We start from the raw sequence: 23,594 nt of genomic DNA on the forward strand, positions 1-23,594 counted from the left end.
GTCCCTTTGACCACGTCAGAGGAGAAGTAACAGCACTTAATGGTGTACTCATATTGCACGTATTAATGTTGAACCCGATATTGTATATTTGAATTTCGTCACATTGTTTTACTTGATGATAACCCTTTGGAAGTGTGTCTGAGGTGAAAATGGCATTTGATAAATTGGAGCATTGATGGTGAACATCAAAGCATGCACTAAAGGGCAAGGAAAAAATAAAGACAGGAAGTAAGTATTGCTTTTAAGCATAATGCTGAAGTGTAGCGATCTATTACTAGCCACAGCTCATAAACAATGTTGCGCAATACTGGGCTGGCCTTCAAAAATTTCAGTTGCAGTGTCATATAGGAGCCAGGTAAATAAGGTGTTATGCTTGGTTTGGTTTGGTTTGTGGGGTTTAACGTCCCAAAGCAACTCAGGCTATGAGAGACGCCGTAGTGGAGGACTCCGGAAATTTCGACCACCTGGGGTTCTTTAATGTGCACAGACAACGCACAGCACACGGGCGCCTTGCTTTTCGCCTCCATCGAAAAGCTGCCGCCGAGGCCGGGATTCGATCCTGCGTCCTTGGGAACAGTAGTCGAGCGCCGTAACCACTGCGCCACCCCGGCATGTGACCTGAGGAGTTTCATGTACGGTCATGTTTGCAACATAGATAGCAGTGAAGCGAGCTTTGATAGTGTCATAGATATCCACAGAAATAATCTGAATTAGTAACATTATGAATTTTTTTTGTCAGTTAAGATATCTAGTTGGATGTGTTAAAAAATAACTTTGAATTGTTAATTTTTGTGGAATGTGACTGCTGCAGTGTCCTGGGACATGCTATGTGGCTTTTTTTTAATTAATGGAAAAAAGGCAACTATGAAAAAGTTTTACCCTTGTTTTGTTAGGCTGGAAAAAGGTTTGCCTCAAGTTCATTAGGTAGTGATGTCATTTTTTAATATGTAATGATAGTGTAGCTGAAGCACTGATTAGCAAGTTTTTATTAATTATGGGGTTTAACGTCCCAAAGCAACTCAGGCTATGAGAGACGCCACTAGTTTTTATTTGTTAGGATTGTTTTTATCCAGGCTTTGTTGCTGATATGAGACATTTTTAGGTAAAGGAATTATATCACTAGGGAAGTTTAGGATGGTTTAGCTGAAAAAAAAAAAAGGAAATTTACAGAATTGATACTGGTAGCCTCCAACGTTACTAGACTAGTAATGTTGGGTAGCCCCTTATAGGGGCAGAATCTACGCCAATGAAATGGAATGTATGCAGTGAGTGATGGCAGCGACATAATTTTAGGGCTGAGGTTAGGAAGTTAGCTGGGATGGGGGGGTGTCGGTGGATGGCTAATAATTGCGACGGTAGTGGTCTATCTGTAAAGGAAAGTTTTGTGCAATTACCGTTAAAAAGCATTTTATGCTTTGCTTTGCATTTTAGCAAGTTGCTTGTGTTATCCCTTTTGTTGTGGTAGTGCAGAAAAGTGTACTTGCTATGATCAGCTGAGAGGAAAGCCTAGTTGTTGGCTTTCTTCATACTATTATGGAACCTCCTGCAGGAACTCCAAGTCTGAGCAAAGAAGACCTTGAGTTTGCTGTTGAACATGGGCTTGAAGTGATAAAAGTTGTTGATGATCATAACCCTTCACATCTGATTAATTCAGGCATGGTAAGTGTTAAATTACAATGCAAAGCTTCAAAGTATGAACTGTGCTCTTGTAATTAAGAGAGGGACTGAAAGGTTAAAGAAGAATATACATTACTGATTAGTGATACCAGTCCCGCTTCTCACTGCAGAACTTCCATGCGTGGTATTCTTCTGAAGCATTTACGTGCAGACGGTATTCATGTTGGAAACAGCACTGAGATAAAATGGAATCAAAGAATGCAACACGAGCACCTGTGTTGTGTTGTCATGTCTCAGTGCTGCTTCCAACATATCTTGAGACAAGCCCAACTCACCACTCTTCTGAGGGCACGCAGTGTGAGACGTGCATGCATGCTGGGTATTGTTGTGAAGATTTTTGTTTTTCTTCTACATATTTGTTGAAGTCAGTCTTCTGGTTGTAGTGCCTTGGTATAAAAACCACAAGTTAAAGTTGGAAAACGAGCAAGTGAATACTTTGAAATAGCCTAGACAAATTAGGAGGAAAATATGCAAAGGCTATGCTGAAGTGCCAAGCAAATATGGTGGCATTTAATGGCCAAGTTTTATATCATAGATGCATATGTGTAGTTCTGGTAACAGCAATTTTACTGGTGCTTCCTAAACCTTTAAAATTTGTAATATGCTTGGTTGCAGTTGTGGAGGTATGATTCTATCTGTCTTGTTTGTTTGCTGCTGTGCACTGACCATGCCTTGTGGCAGCTAACGGGCCTCTCTGCAAAGGCTGCCCGGCTGCAAGTATGCCAGCAAGCACAGCTGGAGGGCAGGGGAGGCTACCCGTGTAGCAGCCACCTCAAGGACTGGCTCATCTCAAGGCAGCGCTACTGGGGCACACCCATCCCTATTGTGCACTGCAGAGCTTGCGGGGTAAGCCATTGCGAAGCAACATGCCAGGTGGGCCCTTACATTGCATCCTTACTGCAATCACTGTAGAGGAAAGATCAAAGCAAACGTCCATGTGTGGAAATGACAAATGTGTATGCTATGTTCCAAATGCAGGTTGTTCCTGTGCCATATGAAGAACTCCCTGTTGAGCTGCCTCTCTTGGACAAGATTACAAAAGAAGGTGTCTCACCATTGTGTGGTGCTCATGGTTGGGTCAACACATCATGCCCCAGGTTTTCTGGCCTTTTCTGTGCTAGGATCAAGTGTCACTTCTTCTGAGTAGTGCCAGAATCACGAACGTACATGAGGACCAAAAGCATTAATAAATGCTGCGGTAGTCAGGAGTGAAATTGCAGAATACTGTAAATGACATAGAGCCTAGATTTTAAAGGAAACAAGTTTTGAAAGCTTCACCAGGTAGCAGTCTTGACTGAAAAAAATTTTGCATTACTACAGTTCAAATTCTAAGACACATTGCCTGCTTGACTAGCTTTGCCACATAGTAGTTGCACTATAAAGCACTGTTGATATCAAGATCAGCTTTTCTGCTTTTTATTGCGAACTTCACTTGGACCTCCTTTAACACTTTTGCTTGTCACATAAATATGAGAAGTGCTATTATCCACGTAGATAAACCAGTTTTCGATCTTGGAAAGGTGTTTAGGTGCATGTTCTGTGCTCTTTTAGCTGCATCTGGTTGCTGTTTTATTGCAAATTTTGAAAACCATGCACTATGACATTTAGATAATTTTGTACACTTTTGTCTCAGTTTACATACATTGTTTCTTTACAATTTTTTCTTGTCTCCTGAGATGAGCAAAGCAGACGTAGCTATGTTTATTTCATCGTTTCGATTGCAGTACTGAGAAACAGATAGTAGGCAATAGATGTATAAATTGCATTCATTTGGGCATTCTAGTCATGGTAATACAAAACACCAATTTTGTAAAGATAAAAATGTCTTGCTTTCTTTTTTCAGCTCGATTTGCTCATTTCATTTTCTTTCTTGTTCCATCTCTGTGATAACACATGGCTTAAAGGGACATTAAGGTGCTTTTATAACGTAGGAAAAAAGGAAAGCGAAATATAGGTGTTGCCATCAACGGCCGGTTTTGCAGGCAAAATGCACGCATTGACAGTGATTTTTGGTTATTGATCTTACAGCTGTTCACTGCAAAATGGCAGCAACTGATCCCGTTCAAAATGTCATGAGCTTGAATGGATTGGTGGGAAGATTTTTAAATTTGATCTTCTCGTACATAAATACGTCTTGCTGCTTGAAAAACGCTAGTGCCGAAAACAATGGTTGGATGGAAATGTCCTCAATGTCCCTTTAAGGAAATGTATGTCGAATAATCGTGATAATAACTGCATTGTGGTGCTCTGCCTATGTGACTCTGCTGTCCATAATGGCCCGTATTTTTGTGAAAAATCAATGAAGGTTCAGGAAGCTTGTGCAAAAGTAATGCAACAGTAGTCTTGGTCACGCAGCATCTGGTCATGCGTGTCGTGTCTTTTTGGAGCCCACTGGAAATGCGTACTCGGATGACAGGGGCTGTCCCATGTAATCTACGATGTCTTATTCTGGCTAACCGCTGGGCATCACAGCACAAACTTTGTTTTTTTGTGAGCTTCCAATGCGTGATGCAACATTGCGAGGTTTAAGGAGGAAGAAAGCCTTGTACAGTTCCAGCTGAGCATATATGATGGGCACCTGCAAATGCCCTGGTAATTTACATTTGTTGATTTTTATTGACTGTTAGAGATCAGCTAGAAAGCATAACAGTTATGATTTCATGAGAAAATGTGACATAAATAACAGTTATGCGGTATTTTTAAGGAATGAGTAGCTATGAATGGCACAAGGCGGCACCAGTGAGTAGTTATTGGGGAAGGTCTTGTTTGTGCAATGGACATAATCTGCCTGATGATGATGATGTAATCAAGAGAGACTCCAGTCCCATCTTATTTATTCTAAAAGGAGAATTTTTATTTGTTTAAAGTAAGGGTGTGCGAATATTCGAAATTTCGAATACAAATCAAATATGTTTGTTATTTGATTTATATTCGTATTCAAAAATCTGATATTTGGAATTCTCGAATATCCAAAAATTACAGAATATACTAAAAATGTTCGGATTCACCACAGTTTCACTGCACTGCGCGCTTCACTGCAATGCTTGACCGCATGGACTTGCAGTGCCGGGAAGGCCCCCTTCACAAAAGGAAGGTCCCTCTTCTCAAAGTGGTCCCGTCACATTTTTGGGATGCTTCATTGCAATGTCTGACCGCGTTGACTGTGCAATGAAGCATCCTCAAAATGCAACGCAGCCATTTTGTGAAGAGGGACCTTCCCTTTTGAGAAGGGGGCCTTCCCGACAGTGTACACAAAGCAAAGTACTTGATGAAACCGGGAAAAAACATCCTTCTCACTTCAGTTTCATCTTAAATGCAGACAACCATCGTGGGCAAGGTATGTTGCTGGGCGAGTTGGTTAATCATTGTCAGAAGAAGAACGCTAGCAGACGACGGATAAAAGGATGACACACACATGCGCTCTTGTTTGTGTCCGCCTCATCCTTATCCGTCGTCTGCTAGTGTTCTTCCTCTGACAACCATCGTGGCTGTGTTCGCCAGATGAAATTACTGTGATGAAAATGTTTTTCAGGCCCATTATTTTTTCTTGTCCTTTGAAGGCTGAATTAAGGAGACAACTCCAGCTCATTTCATGGAGGTCCTTTCTGTGCAGAATTCTGTATAAAACTTATACTGACTTTTTCATTAGAGTGTATACTTCTGTGTAATTCCAGTTGAACTTTATTTGCACACATATGAACTTTGAAATAAACAAGACAATTAATGCTTGCTCATTTGTAGTTAATTCTCGTTTTTTTTTCTTCTTTTTTTTTTCTGATCAGATATTTGATATTTGAAGGCATTTTTTCCCATATTTGTATTCAATTTGTATTCAGAAATTTCAATATTTGCACACGCTTAGTTTAAAGCTTAATGTATTGATTCTGGAGAGGCACAGGCTCTAAAGATGCTTTTTTTCATTCCTACTGTTCTTCCCTACACTCTCTGTATTCACAGTAGCATAAGAGTACAGGCACATGTTGGCCTCCCGCTTTTACCATTCCCGCAAGGAAAGATGGTCAGTCTTTTTGTGAGTGGACAGATTATGTTGCAGAAGAGTTGAATTATATGTCTGTAGCTGCAGTAGATTATTAGTGCAAGATTATTGCGGAGTTCCATATCTTTTCTCTTATGCAGCCAAGCACTGTAGCATCAAATGACTCGATCCTTATTACTTTCAAGGTTTCGCCACTTTCAGATGCATATTTCATTATCGTAATTAAGGTTTTCTTTTGTACAATGCACTGCGTGTTCCTATTCTTCTAGAGAAATATCCGTGAAGTTGTGCTAAAAAAATTTATGATTTTATAAGCAACATGGAACTCGTCTTTATGTATAGCTTGTTGCCCTTGTGTATAGCATTTTGCATGATTTTGTGCAGATGTTTTTGTCATTTTCTTAATTTCCAATTATTACCAAGTTCATTCTCAAGTTATTGCTGAAGTTTGCAAGTGTAAATCCACAATTCAGATGCAGTGGGCCAGCAACACGTGAGACAGACACCATGGACACGTTTGTTGATAGTTCCTGGTACTATCTGCGCTTCCTTGACCCAAACAATGCCGAGAAAATTATGGATCCAACAGTGTCACATGACCTAATGCCTGTTGACCTCTACATTGGTGGCCTCGAGCATGGTGAGGAGCTATTTATAAGGCATCTGTGTGTCACTTAGTTGTTTCACATCAAATCATCACAGCTGAAACCAAATGATGCACAAATGTAGCGTGTCATTTCAGGAAATGCAGTGCTTTGCATGAATATTCTGTGAAGTTATGTTGCTTTCACTCACCACACTCTAGCATGGTCCTTGAGTCACTATAAAGCTTTTTGCTGGATTAAACTTACATTTTGAGGCTGATGCCACCTGCATGGCATCATCTGTGGATAACGGCAATAAAGAGTCGCTATGTTGCTGAAAACTTCTGTATTTTTATGTGTGACACACATTAGACAAGCCAACACAAAGTATCTGTCTCAATCTGTCTTCGTACAGCTACACAACACTTTCGTTGCTTTACTGATAAATCGAAAGTTAGGCTGCTAATAAAGTGTCATCTTACTCTCCTACACCTACCATGATCAAAACTGACGTTACGTTACATACTATGAAGGAAATGCTGATTTCACTGAAAGTGCCACTATGCCACTGCTGCTGTGGAGAATGCCACTAGTTATACAAGGTCTGTTAGAAAAGTATCCGAGCTTATTTTTTTCTGCGAACACCTGATTGATATGAAACAAGCGCACTTGCATCAGCCGACCTTGAACCTTCGTGCGCATACGCGAATTTTTTCCCGCCTGCCAATGGCATCAGTCACTGGGGCGCAGCGTTTGAGTGAGGTAGTGCGCAGTGCTCTCGTCGGTTTTTTATTGCAAGAAAAATGGCAGAGCGACTGGAGCAGCGCTACTGCATCAAATTTTGCCAGAAACTTTGGCGACAGCCAAGTGGAAACCATTCGGAAGATTCAGACGGCTTTTAGTGACGATGCTATGAGCAGCGCACAGATTAAGCAGTGGTACAACCGGTCAGCTCCGGTCAGCCATCAACATGCCGAAATGACCAGGTCATTGCCGAAGTAAACGTTTTGGTGATGCGGGATTGTTGTGTGACTATTCAAGAAATTGCGGAAGAGGTGGGCATCAGCACTTTTCCTGCACATTCCATTATCACCAAAGATTTGGCTATGAAGAGACAGTTGCGGCAAAATTTGTGCCAAAGCTGCTCACGGTGGAGCAAAAGCAACTTCGTGTTGAAGTCTGAGTACATGCTGGATTTCACAAACAATGATCCAAACTTCATGAACACCATAACCACTGGGGACGAGTCTTGGGTGTACAGGTACGCCTCTGAAACCAAATCCCAGTTGTCACAGTGGAAGCATTCCGTGTCACAAAGACCAAAGAAGGCCCGGCAAGTGCACAGCAACGTCAAAGTGATGCTGACTGCTTTTTTTGTCTCCCGCGGTGTGGTACGCCATGAGTACGCACCACAGGGTCAAACAATCACCAAAGAGTACTACATGGATGTCCTTCATCGCCTACGTGATTCTGTGCGGCGCAAGAGACCAGAGTTGTGGTCAACAGTAACGACAATGCTCATCACAACAATGCTCCTGCACATTCCTCGCAATTGATTCAGACTTTTTTTGTTGAAAAACCAGACTCCTGTAGTTTAACAGGCTCCTTACTCTCCTGATATGGCCCCCTGCGACTTCTAGCTGTTTCTCAAAATCAAGAGGCCATTGAAAGGAGTGCAACTTCAGACAAGAGAGGACATTATGGCTGCAACGACTGCTAAGCTAAACTCCATTCTGAAAGAAGCCTTCTCGGAATGATTCCAACAATGGCAGCACCGCTGGGAGAAGTGTGTGGAGTCCCAAGGAGACTGCTTTGAGGGTGATTAGGTTTCCAACGCTCCAGTTATGCCAGTTTTTTTTCTTTGGCCAAAGGTCGCATACTTTTCTAACAGACCTCATATTGCAGTATTGCATTCTCCAGTTTATTTCTGGAGCAAAGTAATTTAATTCTGATATGTGGAAGCAAACATTTATAATGAAAGTTTCGACTTTAGGATTTATCTCTTCTGTAGAAAAAACTGCATTTATCAGTGAAAAGAAGGACGTATAAGTACATATAAGTATATACTCACAGTTGTATGCAAGGCAATTAAATTTTCCCAGAAAGGCTTACCTGTGAAACCCTCAGTTATATGGCACTTTTCATAAGAAGACAGCGAAAATTAAAGGCAGCACACAAGAAAGAGAGATGGGCCATGTCATGTTCTGTGTCACTTCCTTGCTTGTTTCATTTTTTTTTTTGTGCTGCCTTTTTATGTAAGCATGCACCAACTAGCCCCTCAGCTAATATTACTTATATGCCACAATATGTTTAGATTGAGTACCTGTCTCAAGATTGCTTCATGCTTCAAAGCAGCATAATCGATAACTCCTGTGTACACATGCAGTGAGTGTGGTGAAACCGGTCTGCTGACAATTTAAATAACTATAGTGCTGCCATCTGTCAAATATTTGGCAAGTGCTGAACTCCAAGCTTCAGCACCGCTTGATAGATAGCACGGGATTTGTGCAGCACAAAATTGCCAGGCACACTCTGGAAGCATGAGATGGAGGCCTGAAATGCTTTTTATGAATTGGCAGGTACGGCACTGTTGCTTTGAACTTAGTTGTCACGATGCGTCTTATTCCGTGCACTTAATTATACAGAAAGCATTCACTCCGAGTTTGATTTTGCTCCAACACTGTTTAGTGATGTTTCATAATCCGCCCTTTTTCGCACGGTTGCTCTGCGCGAGCACGTCCCTCTACTAGTTGAAAACAGCCAGCCCTAGCTGTGCACGCACAGTACATATTCATGATAGACATATGTGATAGATAACGGCAGCTGTCAAGCACACACATTGCCACTTCGCAGATGCAGTTTGTGCCTCATGGAACTGGATTGTGGCTGCATCTCCAGAGTATGTTTGTTTTCAACCAGTAGCATATGATATTTCATATCTCCTCAGAGGATACCACATCTTGTGTGAAAAAGATTGATTTGTGTGCACACAGTGATGGCGTACTTATTGTTTATGTTCAAATTCAGGACCTTTCTATTTCTGACACTGTAATTTCCATTCATTTTGTTTCTTTCTTGTCATTATCCATCCAGCCGTGATGCATTTGTATTATGCTCGGTTTGTGAACCACTTCTGCCATGGCCTCGGCTTAACTGCAACGAAGGAGCCTTTTCTGAGAATGCTGGTGCATGGAATGGTGGTGAATGAAACTTTCAAGCTTCGTGGCACTGGCCGATATCTTCCTCGTGATTCAGTTGTTCAAAGTGAGTTCTGGTATTCATTAATTTTGCTTTGCATCCCCCATTCTTACGTTGCTGCTGGTAAAGGTAGTTTTGTAATTACTGTATTTTTGTGTTTGCATTTTGTTATCCTGAAAGAGGGGTCCAAGCTGTTCCACAAGGACACTGGCGAACCGGTTGTTGTTGACTGGGAAAAGATGAGCAAGTCAAAACACAATGGTGTTAGGCCGGAGGTAACCATATTTCATTGTTGATTGCTAGCTGTTTTCTTATATAAGACATCTGTCTGACACTGTAATGTTTTAGTGTACTCACGTTATGTAGTTGCTACACCTGGTCTACTTTTTCTTTTTGCTCCTGCTGATGTTTTGTGGCAAAAAGCTTATGCAGGTACATGATATAATTAAATTGTGTGCATCAGTGATTCAGCTGAAGTATGAGGGAACAGTTATTTTTTTATTTATAACCTCAAGCCTCAGTAGTGGGCATTATATGAGGGTTGGATTGTACTGAAATAATACTGAAACTGCAAAAAAGGACCATATTCTGCACAATGTCTGTATAAAGCTACTGAAAGCAAATTTATCATAGGCAAACGGCCCACACAGTTAAAATGCAAAGCTTTCAAATACTTCCACAGTTACAAAAAAAAAAGGAAAAGGACAAAGAGAAACAGGCACAGGATAGTGTTTAAGAATGAATTAGTAAACTATAAAAACTACATAGTGAAACAAAGTGCAATAGATACTCTTATATCTTGTTCACGGGTACAATGCTAGACATATACTGTAATATTTATGTGAAATGAGTGCACTTCATCTCGTGGATCATTCACTAGGACTATATAGTAGTTGACGTGAGGCTAGGTCAAATTACAGATTGAACTAGTCGCAGTTCTTTCAGCTATATCCATTTCATATAGTGAGTTCCAAAGTGGCATCACAAAGATAACGGGACATAAATGGTAGGAACATGCAAAGTGACACTGATAGGGTGTTATCATCTCTGTTCAGTTGCCTTTGCACTGCCACTTTAAAAATGTGTCCCAGCTAGCCCAGCTAAGCACCTTATGGTATACAGGGTGTTTCATTTTGCAAAAAAAAAAAAAAATATAGAATGATGTATTGGTAACAGTCGCCTGATACACTTTAAAGCTTTGTGTAACTGATTATTGATTAGAAAAAAAAAATTACCTTTGGATCATCGAAGCTGCATTCAAAAATGTTTAAAAAGAAGCCCTTATTGTTTTCATTCTGTAATGGATGCAGCTTCATGCAGAATGTGTGGACACTTTTCAAAAACTTTTCAACTACACAGTGTGTCCAAGCAGGAGATGCATTTACTGGCAGCACCTGTGGCACACCAAAGTTTGCGCAGCTGCAATCGAGCATGTGAGCTGTCACAGTATCTGGCACCTCCGTGGTTTTACCCGTTTGGTTTAATGCATGAGAGTAAAATATTGAGATTAAGGCTACCTTTCAGAGTTTTTGCTTTATTTATATGTTCACCTCATACAACTTTCTTTTAAAATGTTTACATTACATCCAGAGGTTTACACAGAAAAAGAAAAAATCTCATCAAGGCATGTTGTATTACCACAAAGATTTTTCAGTTTGATTCTTGCAAAATAGAGTGTTGCGTTTTGAAAGCCTGGTTTGTTTTAGCTGGAACATATTGCACATATCGTGCAGGCAAAGAGCTGAAATGCTAAGCCAAAGGGGATAAAAAAGTCTATTCAAGTTTCCAACAAAATTTTAGACCTTTATTGAAATGTTGACTTTGGGTGCACTCCACACATGCACAGCTTTGACTTCTATGTGTTCTGAAGAACAGCAACTGCCATATAAAAGCTTACTTTTTATATGTAGTCTGTCTGCATTGCAGAATGTATGATGGCTAAACGTTTGTCCTGTGCCCACTGTTTAAACTTGCGTTTTATAGAAGCCTAGCTCAGACATTTCTAAACTTACTTGCATTCGTTCATCACTCAGATGGTAGAGAGCATAATGTTGCGACATAACTGTACTAAATATTCTTGACAAAAAACATCTATCAGATGAACACTGATGCCATTATGCTTAATAGCATCAATGCCTTCCTGCAGTTTGTGAGGAAATCAAGGTACATCAACTGCATGGTGAATTAGGGTGGAAAAAAGCAATAAATTTTCTGTAGCGTCTTTCATTCTTGTCTTACTCAGTGGGGTGGCCATTTACTCTGCCTAATTGGTGATAAGAACACACTAATCAGTTCTTGGCTAGTCTCGTTATCATCATACTTCTGTTGTTTTTCTAAACCCAGGATGTAGTTTTGGAGCATGGTATAGACACTACCAGGTTGTTCATCTTGTGCGCCTACTCCCCAACTTCACGCTACAAGTGGCCTAGTCCTGGCAAGTTTCATTTTTTTGAGTTGTCTGCTTTCATCGGTTACATACTCATGGCATTCGGTCATGCTGGCATGTTAACTATTTCTGAAATGGTAGTATATTGTTACATTAGACGGTGCATGCACTGATATGCGCATAAGGAAGGAAGAAGAATCTCGTGAGTTTTTGGAGAAGACGACGCTCGAGCAGAGCCGGCTGGTGCCTGCAGAAAGCGTCTGTTGTTTGAAAGCCTTGTCTTCCGTGTCCGCTCTCTGCAATCCCAAGCTAAACTACCCCGTAACACCTTGGTGGAGGTGCTGGGTAGTTCATATATTCATTAATGTTCATATAGTCATATATTAATATATTCATTACTGTTTAGGCAGTCAGCCATTGTAAGGTTATAAAAATTGAACATTGGTATATGTTATAAGTGCAAGCTAATGCTTAGCTGTTTTCGCCCATGATTGATGAATGAAGGTTACCGTTTTACATGTACTAAGGCAGTATTATATGTTGGGGCCATGCAAATATGCGAAAGTCTAAAATATCAAATTTATTATTTACCTATTTGAATTCGTGACTAAATAAAACCTTGCACACTCAAAACTATTCCAAGCTTTGGTTTCATGAGCAGTGTTTGAAATATCAGTAGCTTTTGGGCTATCAAGTAGTGTCTAGGCATTCTTTGAGAAGCATCACAAAATTGGCCCCATTTTAATGCCGCCTCGCACACTACCGTGATTATTTGTGCAGGAGAAAGGGTTCAATCTACTGCACTGCATTACATGTGTGTGCCAGGCCCTGTGTTTTGACATGGTGCTGCGAGTTTACTTAGAACCACAATCAGTTGAAACAGTTTTTGTACATAATGTACTTTTGACACTGTAACACTTTATCATCCTGCCTGAACAATTAAAATTTATATTCAGTTTGGCAGTGAAGTTGCACATTCACATGCAGTTCAGTCATGAAAAATTTCTATGTACTTGCATGGATATTACATCTATATTTAGATATTGACATTAGAACTTTGTTTCAACAGCATGTCTACCTGTAATGGAATATGACATTATTCTGTGGCAGTATATTTTGCCATTTTATCTGCAAATATTGTACGATGCTTCATGCATAATTTATTTCAAAGCGGTGTTTTGTGCATGGGGTACACTGACAATGGAAACTATAACCTGTTTTATTTTATGGAATAGTTGCACAAACATTTCATGATACTATGTTACAAGGATGAAATCTTAGTTTTGCTCAGAACGAAATTGCACATTGGTAAGCTTCATTGCAAGAGTGTTATGTGTGGTTGCTTGATCTTGTGCAGTCTGCTGGCATGGCATCTTTTATGCACTGTTAATTGTATTTTTGCTAAAAGTTTGTGATGAAGTAGCAGCGTTTTATTAGTTTTAAGAGAGCAAAATTTACCAGTCTCTGTGCGGCTTCTGGACCTTATCTGCTGAAAAGAAAGAAATGAGCTTGTGCATTGTGTTTGCGCGGAATTCTTTACCCTATTGCTTCACTAATCATAATGGTACTTCATTGCAGCATTTCGTGGTATCGTCAGCTGGCAGGAGCGGCTATGGCTGACTGTGCACGATTTCCGGAATAGCGTTGGACGATCACTGGAAGAGGCACAGTCAACTCCTGAATTTGCGGACCGAGAGGCACACTATTACCACGGCAGAAATCACCACGTAAAAAATGTAATCTCGAGAGTTGTTTTTATGGATGAAATTGCCACCAAAAATTCTTTTCGATGCATTCTTTTAGATTTCTAGTTGGCACAAGTGCAACCTTTATCCTGAGTAGAGTTGCCCTTTTTGAGGGAATGGGCACTGATTATGTGGGTTGTGCTCAGTTGCCTAATGAGCCAAGTTAATTTTATTAAGCGACAAAATTTAAAGGTGCCGCAATTTTGGCGGCTCAGGGTGTTTTTGCGGCTCAAATGTTTGCGGCTCAAATGGCGGCTCAGGATGTTTTTGCTAGACCAAGAGTGCACCTTTTTCTGATAGTCTTACCATCAGCGCGGTATTTTCACTGCAGCTTAAGGGGATACAGGGCAAAAAGTGGGGTTTTGATGAAAAAAAAAAAATATTCTGGCTTTTGGTTATAGAACATTCATGAACTGATAAATATATCTTTTGAAGTTTGATCATGATCTGTGCAGAAAAACTGTGCAAGATTTTCTCCCCCTCAGGGTAGTTTGCAAGGCGTTGTTACAAGACCATTGAAGACTAAACTCTAGCCTTTCTTGTCATAAGGCCTTTGTTTCATTGCAGTTTACACCACTTATCTTTAATGTTCACCTTATTCCTGCAGCCTTCAGAGCATCAGCAAAGCTGCTCCTTAGTTCAGAAGTGAAAAATTAAGTGGTAAGATATTAGGAGGGCTACCATTGGTGTAATGCAAGATTCAGCTACAGCTGTTCCGGTATTTTCATTTTGTGATATACTGAGGTAAAGAATCTGCCTTTTTCACAAGGACGCTCTGCACATGCACGCCCCTTTCCTGGTTGAAAACAAACCTCCAGCCCAGCTGCGCATGTGCAGTTCTTGGCCTCCGTGATTGGCGCAGCCGGAGCCAATCGCGGAGGTCATGCGCAGTTCATATTGTCTACAAGCGTTTGCGACAGATGGCGGTAGCTGTCAAGTAAACACATCGTCACTTCGCAGGTGGCTGCTTCTCCCAAGGAAGCTTTCAACCAGTAGCAGACAAAAAAAAAAAAAAAAAGCGGATTTGAGTGACATGCGTATATTTACAGATGTGGTCTAAAGTGATACAGAGCATACTCTGCATTTGATCTTTTCTTATGTATTCCTGGCTGAAAATATGAAGGTTTTTGTGTTTTAAGCGCACCAGCAGAATTTCCTACCATAAATGTGAAGTTACCTTTTAATTTTTTATTGTTACTAATACGTGAGGTAAAGCATGTACTGTCTCATTAAGGCCATGACTGTGCAGTTAAATTGCATCCTTTCTTGTTCCACGTATTCTTCATTTAGAACTCCGTTCCAGTCCGCCATTCCAGGTGCGCGGTGCCACTGTTGCTAAGCCTCTCCTCAGGTGGCACATTTTGCCACAGCTGCCACAAATGGAGTGTGCCACGTTCCTTTGTTCTCTCCATACTCTCCCTTCTCCTTCCACATTAGCAATCTCTGAGTTATTCTGTAGCAGCCACCTTCTCAGAGCAACATTCTGTTGCTCTCGTCATACCCTCCTCCCATGGTCCTCCAGTTACGAATTATTCTGTTTTCACCACACCCTCCTTCTTCTGCGGCAGCCACCTTTCAGGTGGTTCCTACAGTTGCCCTTCACCACCCTTCAGTCCTGCATTGCCTCACTCTCACTGTATATTCCTCTTCCATGGCAGCTGCCCTCCTCCTCCATCCATGAATATGATCCAGAGAATGACATGTGATAACCCCCTTCCAGTTACCGTTGCCCTACTCTTACCATGCTCTGCTTCTTTCACGGTAGCTGGGTGGTTGTGGTGGTACCTACAATTCTGTTACGCATTCCTCTATTTTTGTCGTACCCTCCTTCTGCTCCTGCAGCAATCACCACCTGAACGACTCCTCGTGGTTACCATGCTCCAGCCACTAAGTTGTCATACCCAGAGAATGTGCCTTTAATAGCTGCCCCCCCCCCCCCCCCCCCACACACACACTCTTAACTTCACTAATAACTAATTGAACTGCATGATCACCACCAGTCTCTATCAAATAGAAGATGGTACTGCCTATGCAGCAATGGCTTTTAGTTTAGAAAAAAAAAGGCTTCAGGAATGAAACCACAGGTGTGAAAAAATATAAACTGATTTTTATCAATTTGCATTTTTGGGCCACACTGCACGTTTAGGAACAACTGTTGTTTTCATATTGTGTAGCCAAAATTTACTTTAAATGTGCTTTCTGGACCAAATTTTTGTGAAGGACAAGGTACTGCACTTACATGCTTGTTTGGTAGGTTCTCATGACAAAGAAGTAAATTTTTAAATACCAGTGATAGCAAAAAAAAAAAAAAAAAAAAAAAGGAAAAAAAAAGAAAAATTTCATCCAAGTGATGTGGCTTTCAGAAAAAGTTGTCATAAAGTGACAATCTTTTCTCCCTATCCTGTACAAGGTGCCTTCCTAGAGTTCACCTATGCCGAAAAAGTGACTAAGTTACAACAATTAAAGTTATAGCTTTTCTAAACTGACACAGACACTAGCTTATTGTTACATGAACAGCTTTTTCACTCAAGATAAAATATTGAAATTTTGTAATATGCTAATGTTAATATAAATGTTAATCATTAATCCAGTCATAACATAAGTATGCATCCACCATTTAGAACCTACAGCAAGCATATCTCGTTGAAACTTTGGATGCCGTATCAAACAGAGCCACCAGTTTCATTCATCACTCGTACTCGTAACTTATCAGCCTCTCATCTCTCAAATTGCAGTCCCAGTTATCAAGCCTTTCCCTCCATTGTCACATTTCTAGCCTCTGTCTGTTTCACAGATTTTATCCTCAGCTCAAACAGGAACCTTGCATCAGTGAACCTCTATCATGCACATCTCACTGCACCGGTCATCCATTAAATGTTTCATTCCAATATGCTCATACAAGTATGTACTTTTTCGAAGTCATTTTTCCCCACAGCAAGTCATTGAAACGATCTCCCCCATGATATGGTAGCCATCACCTGCCCATACACCTTTCTAGACAAAGTCGTATCGCACTTCTAATCATGAAAATATGTTATTAGTCACTTCTGTTAGCCTTACCCCTTATGCAATAACACCAAAAGGGGATCCTTAAGGAAATAAAAATGAAATGTAATGGCATATACCATCATTCCTAAACTCTTCATCAGAATCAACACGATATTTAGCCCTTCAATTCTGCATCCCTGCATGGCACTATAGAAGAATGAGTTCATCTGTTTTGCATTACCCACCCATACCTCGTGCCATCAGGCTATGGCCAATTTTCACCGAGATGAAAGGACTTTTGTAGGCTCCACATTCAACATAGAATTCACCTGTACAATGCACAGTTGGTGTGGCTATTCTCATTTTTGTATGGTGATATGCACAGAGAGTGCAGTTGCAGTGGAAATGTGTTCATCACTGATGGGGACTATTCTGAAAAGTAGTGTGGCCCTTGGAAGGAAGACAGTCCAGACATTAATTTTGAAATAAAATTTCATTTTTCAGTCATACACATAAAAGCACATGTATGCAATTTTTTTAGATTAAATGCCTTCCATACCTTTTTTTTTTTTTTTACCTAGGTGACCTTCATGTACAATGTCACACGGCAACTCAACCTAGCCATCAAAGACCTGCAGATATTCACAAAACTTTTGCGGGTAAGCTTGTAAGCTTTCCTTTCATTGTGTACATGAGCAGTAGGTGATGTTTATTTAAAGTGTGGTGAGTGAAGTTTTGAGCGTCACTAGCCTCGGGAGTGCCTAATCTGCTACATGCAATAGAATGTTTTCCACATGACAAGTTTTTGTGTTTTTGTGTGTGTGTGTGTGTGTGTGGGAGGGGGGGGGGGTGCGTGCGTGTGTGCTGTGCTAAATGCACCAAGGTGGCTTTTAGCACAGTTGTAATGCATGCTAAGGACTAAAGGACTAAGCATAATTTCTTGGTGTAGTCACACATAGACAATTGTATACATGCTAGTTTTTTCCTTACGCTCTTTGTTTAAGGGGGAATGCGGGGCTAAAATCACAATATTCACACACACACACACAAAAAAAAAGGAAAGTTTTTTTATTTTTGTTGTTTTGGATCGTGCATGTATTAAAGAAACTCCTCACCAAGTTTTATTGTCATCTGCACAGTATAAAAGCTAAAATTATTTTTTTTTTTTGCGATATGGAGTACTCTCATCATTAAAAGCACCTATGAATGTTGATTTCAAGACTCAGCTGCATAGCGGACAAGAAACTGAACGCGGAGTGTATCTCCAAGTTAGAATGCTTATTTTTCGCACTCTCTAGACAAAAATGACCTGCTATTGAGAGTACAGCAGATGGCTAAAAAGAAAAACAAAGAAAAAGCAAATTTTGGGCTGTGGAAACAGCGAATTGGCTGGTAAACCGAAACAGAAGCTTGGATTGACTAAACCGTAGCACGTAACCTTCAAATGCTGTTTTCCCGCCACTGGGAGCCTGGCTAACCAAAGTGCTCGACAAGCTGGAGATAGATATGGAGCCTAGGTGAAGAGGCACACCCAACAAGCAACCAAGGAAAGCAATTCACAAGCGATGACTGCCCTATTCACAAGTTGCAAAGCTGAGAAAAAAAAAAGCCAACTCGAAGTAGTCGCCGCTGAGCAGTGTCGTGCTGAAAAGGACACACCAGCATATGGACCAGGCCACTTTGATTTAATAACATAAGCCCCAAGTTTGGTAGCATGTTCTGAAATCTTTTAACTCATTTTTCTCAGTTTGCATATTTTGAAAAACCACAACCGTTAAGAAAACTACTATTTTCAAACTGCTTTGCTGAAAGCTGCTTTCAATGTGGTTTCTGGACTAAAATTTTGTTGGGAACAAGATAAGGTACTATTTGAATTCCTAATTATTATCTAAGAAAAAGAATAATCAAATATGTGACATACAATGACAACAGAAAAAAATGAAGTTCATTTTTAGAGTGCTCAGATTTTTAAAAAAATGTCATAAATAACCCAAAATTTGTCTTATTGTGCATATGAGCTACCGAGAAGTTATCTAAGCACAAACGGTTAGTACATCTTCATTAGTTTTAAAATTATAGTTTTCCTAAGCTGACACACTTAATTACGCATTATGACAGCTACAACTTTGTTTCGGTTTGTGCTAAGGTGATGAATATGTCCTAATAAGAGGAAGACAAGCCATCTCTGAATATTTTATCAAAATTGGTGCGGCAGTTAAGAAGTTGACGCTTCAGCCCCGCATCCCCCCCTTAAATGAGCACTGTAATCATGAAAAGCATAACTAATATACAAACCAGAAAAAAATTAAAACTTGCACTGCATGCGTGTATGCTTGGATATGCACGCATGGGCTTTACATTTCTGTTTCTTAACACTATTCTTAGCTGAGGTAATCATCCTAGCATTCAGGTTAGTAGTAATGTATGTTTACTTCTTTTGTAACAGTGTTTGAATTTGATGTCATCCTTTTTTTCTGTGCTGGGAGAGGGTATAGAAGGTATTTACATTAATGCCATCAACTGATGTGTCTACCTTAGAATTCAGGTTAACAATGCCCCCCCTCCTTTTTCTTGTTTTCCTCTGCAGTACAAAAACCGGGGTGATGTAGTGTTTGGCCGCGAGTTTGAGCGTGCACTTGCTGCATTGCTGCTTATGCTGGCACCACTGGCACCCCACTTTGCTTCAGAGCTTTGGGCAGGATTCACTGATGCTGCTAGGTTCACAGATGTTGAGTACCAACTGGTAAGCACAATGCCTCACGATTATCACCTCATGCCTGCTTATGTTTGTCACCATTTGTGTGTTCATTATATCCATATTTTAGGACCGCCCACTCATGGAGCAGCTGTGGCCACAGGTTGATCCCGATTTTAATCTCGACCTTCTCATCAAGGTATGCGAAAAAACATTTGTTATTAGCATTGCACCTTGTGACTGTGTGGAAGGCATTAGGAAACTATTACATTGTGAAAACAGGGTGTGGTGCACATAGAAAGAAAAACTCATTTCTAGTTTTGTGAATGTATGCGTTAAAATGTGGCATTCAGACTTATGCGGTTAATTTGCAGGAAGACAATGTGGACCTGATGCGGATACAGCTGCCACGTCATGATTTTGAACGCCTGACAAAGGAGTCAGCCTATCAAATGGCCATTGAATCAGAGAGCCTGCGTCATCGTTTGCAGAAGGGGCCCAAGTTTCGCGTTGTGTTTGATCATTACCCTTCATATAGGGCAGAACTACATTTCATCTCTCGAGGACAAAATGCTGAGGAAGTTCAAAGGTTGCATTCTCAAAGGCATATTGAATGAGATGTTCGAAGCTAGGGAAGTTCTTTCAATAAATTAGTGTGCCGAGCTTTACAAGGAACTTTCTACCCTTTTCTGTGAGGCCGAGTGTTCACAGGCACGTGAGAGACTCACACTGCTAATTTTACAGTAAAAGCTGTTGTAGGATCGGTGAGTCTATATGACCTTGCATTCTGCCCTGGAACTTGCAGCTTCAACCATAAAACTTTAATTAAATTGATTCATTTCAAAATTGATTTGCAAATGCCATTGAATGGAATATGGACCACCTTCCATGGTTGGTAGGTAAAAAAGTGGAGAGGGAGATCCTATATTCTACTATAGGGGAGAGGAGGGAAGTACAGTTATTATATAGGCTTTGCCAGAGTTCCGCGTTCCATTTCTTCCGCCGCCAAGGAACCGTGTAGCACCGTGAAGCCAACCCAATGGACACCCGGCTGCACTGCATCATCCATCGTAGGTACGGCGTACCACGCAGTGTGTGAGCTGTAGCAATAGTGCCTTATTTTGATTAGGACAGGCAAAGTAAGTCCTTCTCGACTGCTTTCTTGTCTGGCTGATCGGCTCCTGCAAAGACAATGTATGGCTTCGCTGCACAGCTTGCTTGCTTATGCGGCAACTTCGCACAACTCTGGCAATTAACTCTGGGAGGTGCTAGAAGGTGGCTGCCACGGGAAGAATCCAGAGGATGGCTATTATGGAAGGTTCTGACACAGGTAGATGAATTCACAACCTGAAGGTGACTGCTATGGAAACGACCCAGTGGAAAGTTAATGTACTTACTTCACTATGGCGCTAAGGAAGAAAGGAAGAGCAGCAAGGAACAAAGAAGCACGCAATGTGATTTCGACTCACTTTGACGATCACAGAGCTCTCACCTTAAAATGTATGTGACTAAATGGCTAAACCAAAGCTATAACAGCTTTTGCTGATTAATATGCTAAGCTGGCCATCTTAGCTCTACAGTATTTTGCACTGATCATATATTATTGCAAGTTACATGCAGTACTTGAAAAGACTGCGACGCAAAGATGACAACACGAGAAAGAATACGACACCGCATGCGCATGTGATGTGTTCTTTCTTGTGTTGTCGTCTTTGCCAAAGTCTTTTCAAGTCATGAACCAACTCGCCTCACAGGCCGTCATTCTATATTACATGCAATAATTTGCATGTTCAGGTTAGTGTATAGCTTGCCTCCTCTCTACACACTGTTCGGTATAATCACCAAATAACAGCGAGGCCTACATGTACCAATTCACTTGAAATTAGCTGCTAACATCACATAGTGCATACAAATTTTTATATGCTATTGTGTAAAAAAATAAAGCTTGCCATTTAGTGCAGGACCAGACTATCAACAGTCCTTTGCGACAAATTCATATATGAATTTCGGACTCTGAGTCTGCTTATATATTTTAGGGCAAACAAAATACAGAGTACTATAAGGATGTTTATTTTTGTATATCATCATGTCTTTGTGGTAGACCTAGTGAACACACTGACATGAAAATTTACCAGTTTCATACTATTGATCGTTTTTGGGTTGGTCAGTGTAAATACATTGTTGGTACTGTGTGCACGATAGTACATTGCAAATGGACTAGCTTTGGCAACAAGATGAATCGCAGGAAATACTTTGAAGGGGCACAAAGGCCAAAATGAAGTTGGCCTGTATTGACAGAATAATGCATTCCATTACAGCACTTTCATAGGATTCACAGGAAAATAAAAGTTTTTATAAGCTAGAAAAGGCCAAAAGCTGCTGGCCATTTTTCGCAAGCAAACCAAATTGAGTTTTTTTTTTTTTTTTTTTTATGCACGGATCATCAAGGCTGTTTTACAGTGGCGTAGCTGTGCTACATTGCCATTTGCATCCATTGGGTATTGTGGAGTTCTGTCGGGCCTTTACCTTACAAGTTTGAAGTTTGAAGCAGGTTAAATTGAAGTGGTCGTTTTACAGCAGCAGATGAGTCTTTTCCTACCAAGCAAACATCAACATAGCCAGTGAGGGCCATGTAATCTATTACTGCTAAGAACTGCGATTTGGATGGAGCTGTCTTCACAGTTCCATTAAATCAGTTTTTCACATTAGCATTAAACCCCACAATCAAATAAAAAATGTCAGACTTAAGCGTATGCCAAATTTGTGTTGTATAGTTAATAGTTTTGCTTTCGACATTTCTTTTGTACTGATGACATACGACTGTTTCTGTGTGCAACCTTCTATGCTCATTTTGCAGCAGCAGCTGTGCTAAAATAGTATTGTTTATAAGCTCATACAAAGCATGGATCATAGGATTATGTAAATGCTTACAACCTGGCAATCTGGATGCAAGAGTAAAGAAACCCAATTTTCGGATAAGTGATTTTTTTCTCCTTTGGAATACTGCACAAGACATTAGTGTATACACGTCATGACGTAGAATTACCTACACAAGCAAAATAATTTATAATTTATATTTTTCTCTTGCGCTGTGTCAGTTTCATCCACCAAATTACAAATTACGGCTGTGGCACCACAGGTGAGTTGAGGTCACGTGAGTTATGAAAAAAAAACTGCGATCATAATCACTGCTTGTTAATTTTTTGTGATGACTCATGGGGGGGGGGCTTGCGAAAGAATAAACAAGGTGGTGATTTATACTGCAGTTCTTGTATGCCTCATTGACTTCAAATAGTACTGTCAGAGCCATCGTTTTGCAGTTGAAACAGAACATGAGACATCATGGAGAAAAAAAAATTAATTGTTTATTTACTGCCTTTTCATGCCGTCCTGCTGGCCATGTTTTCTTATGTGCTACACCTCATTTCAAAGACAAAAAATGGTTATAGTGTGGTGTTTCTACTGTATTAAAAAAAAAAAATAAGATGCCTAGAGGGACGGCATAAAAGTAACTCACAAACCACTGCAGTTCGATATTGGTAAAGAACTAGAGGAACGAATGTGTAGGTATAAGTCGTGGTCCTGTATTATCTAGATCATGCCCAGTTTTTGCTCTCTAGTTTTGTGGAAGCCACCATGGACCTATTGTGGCAACATGGTCCAATGTGGTCCTATTGTGGCAACATGCAGAGATAAAATTTCTGTACAACTCTATTGATTACTTAACGGCAGCAATTCACACTGTTACCAGCCTATGTGGACAACACAAAAAAAAATTGAAGTAATGCATTTTGATGACTTTAAAATATTTGGCATGGTGATTGCAATGTCCTGGTCCAGTCATGTTCAAGCAGACTGTCAATCATTGCAACTGATTAAAATGCATCAGTCATTGACGAACTCATCCGAAAAAAACAGACGCATCTTCACGAGACAGACCATGATCTATCTTAACACTAATCTAACAAGTGGGATACAGGAAAAATTTGGGAGATACTCAGCCTCTGTCTTTAAAGGTATGACAGGACAGTGCTAATGGATCATGTCAGCGGCTCCTCTTGCAGATGCTTGTTCACATCCACTCACCCTTCACTGACATGCACTTCGCTATTCACTTAATCCATACTCACTTAATCAGTGCCTCTATTACCTCACACATACTGATTTGCATGCAGTCATAAGCTAACACATTATGTGAAGAACCACAACATAGATATTTTTGTTAAAGTCTGGCTTTAACCAAGCCATAAGAATGCACCTGCATGGCCTAGGAACGTCTGACTCGGGATCCAAGGGTCCTAGAGGGTTTGATTTCCCTCTCCAA

At 40.5% G+C, this 23,594-nt stretch overlaps 1 protein-coding gene and 1 pseudogene across 2 annotated transcripts in view; both read left to right on the forward strand.

The window, feature by feature from the left end:
* The window catches only part of LeuRS-m (Leucyl-tRNA synthetase, mitochondrial), a 51,585-nt gene extending 29,336 nt beyond the window's left edge, over positions 1 to 22,249 (forward strand). The window contains exons 9-20 of one of the 2 annotated variants that reach the window (XM_084589255.1): positions 1,550 to 1,659; positions 2,359 to 2,550; positions 2,656 to 2,774; positions 6,148 to 6,314; positions 9,352 to 9,522; positions 9,637 to 9,731; positions 11,800 to 11,890; positions 13,421 to 13,578; positions 17,157 to 17,234; positions 19,163 to 19,318; positions 19,401 to 19,469; positions 19,645 to 22,249. In XM_084589255.1, coding sequence (XP_084445381.1) covers positions 1,550 to 1,659; positions 2,359 to 2,550; positions 2,656 to 2,774; positions 6,148 to 6,314; positions 9,352 to 9,522; positions 9,637 to 9,731; positions 11,800 to 11,890; positions 13,421 to 13,578; positions 17,157 to 17,234; positions 19,163 to 19,318; positions 19,401 to 19,469; positions 19,645 to 19,887 — 1,649 coding nt within the window. In that variant the 3' untranslated portion in view covers positions 19,888 to 22,249. The remainder of the gene's footprint in view (positions 1 to 1,549; positions 1,660 to 2,358; positions 2,551 to 2,655; positions 2,775 to 6,147; positions 6,315 to 9,351; positions 9,523 to 9,636; positions 9,732 to 11,799; positions 11,891 to 13,420; positions 13,579 to 17,156; positions 17,235 to 19,162; positions 19,319 to 19,400; positions 19,470 to 19,644) is intronic. The other variant, XM_084589256.1, reaches the window with a different exon arrangement.
* LOC146204576 (protein GVQW3-like) lies at positions 7,062 to 7,736 on the forward strand (annotated as a pseudogene).
* Positions 22,250 to 23,594: the final 1,345 nt, after the last annotated feature.

The sequence above is a fragment of the Amblyomma maculatum genome, chromosome 1, assembly GCF_055883805.1.
Source record: "Amblyomma maculatum isolate TAMU_Amacu chromosome 1, ASM5588380v1, whole genome shotgun sequence".
In the NCBI taxonomy this organism is placed as follows: Eukaryota; Metazoa; Arthropoda; class Arachnida; order Ixodida; family Ixodidae; genus Amblyomma; species Amblyomma maculatum.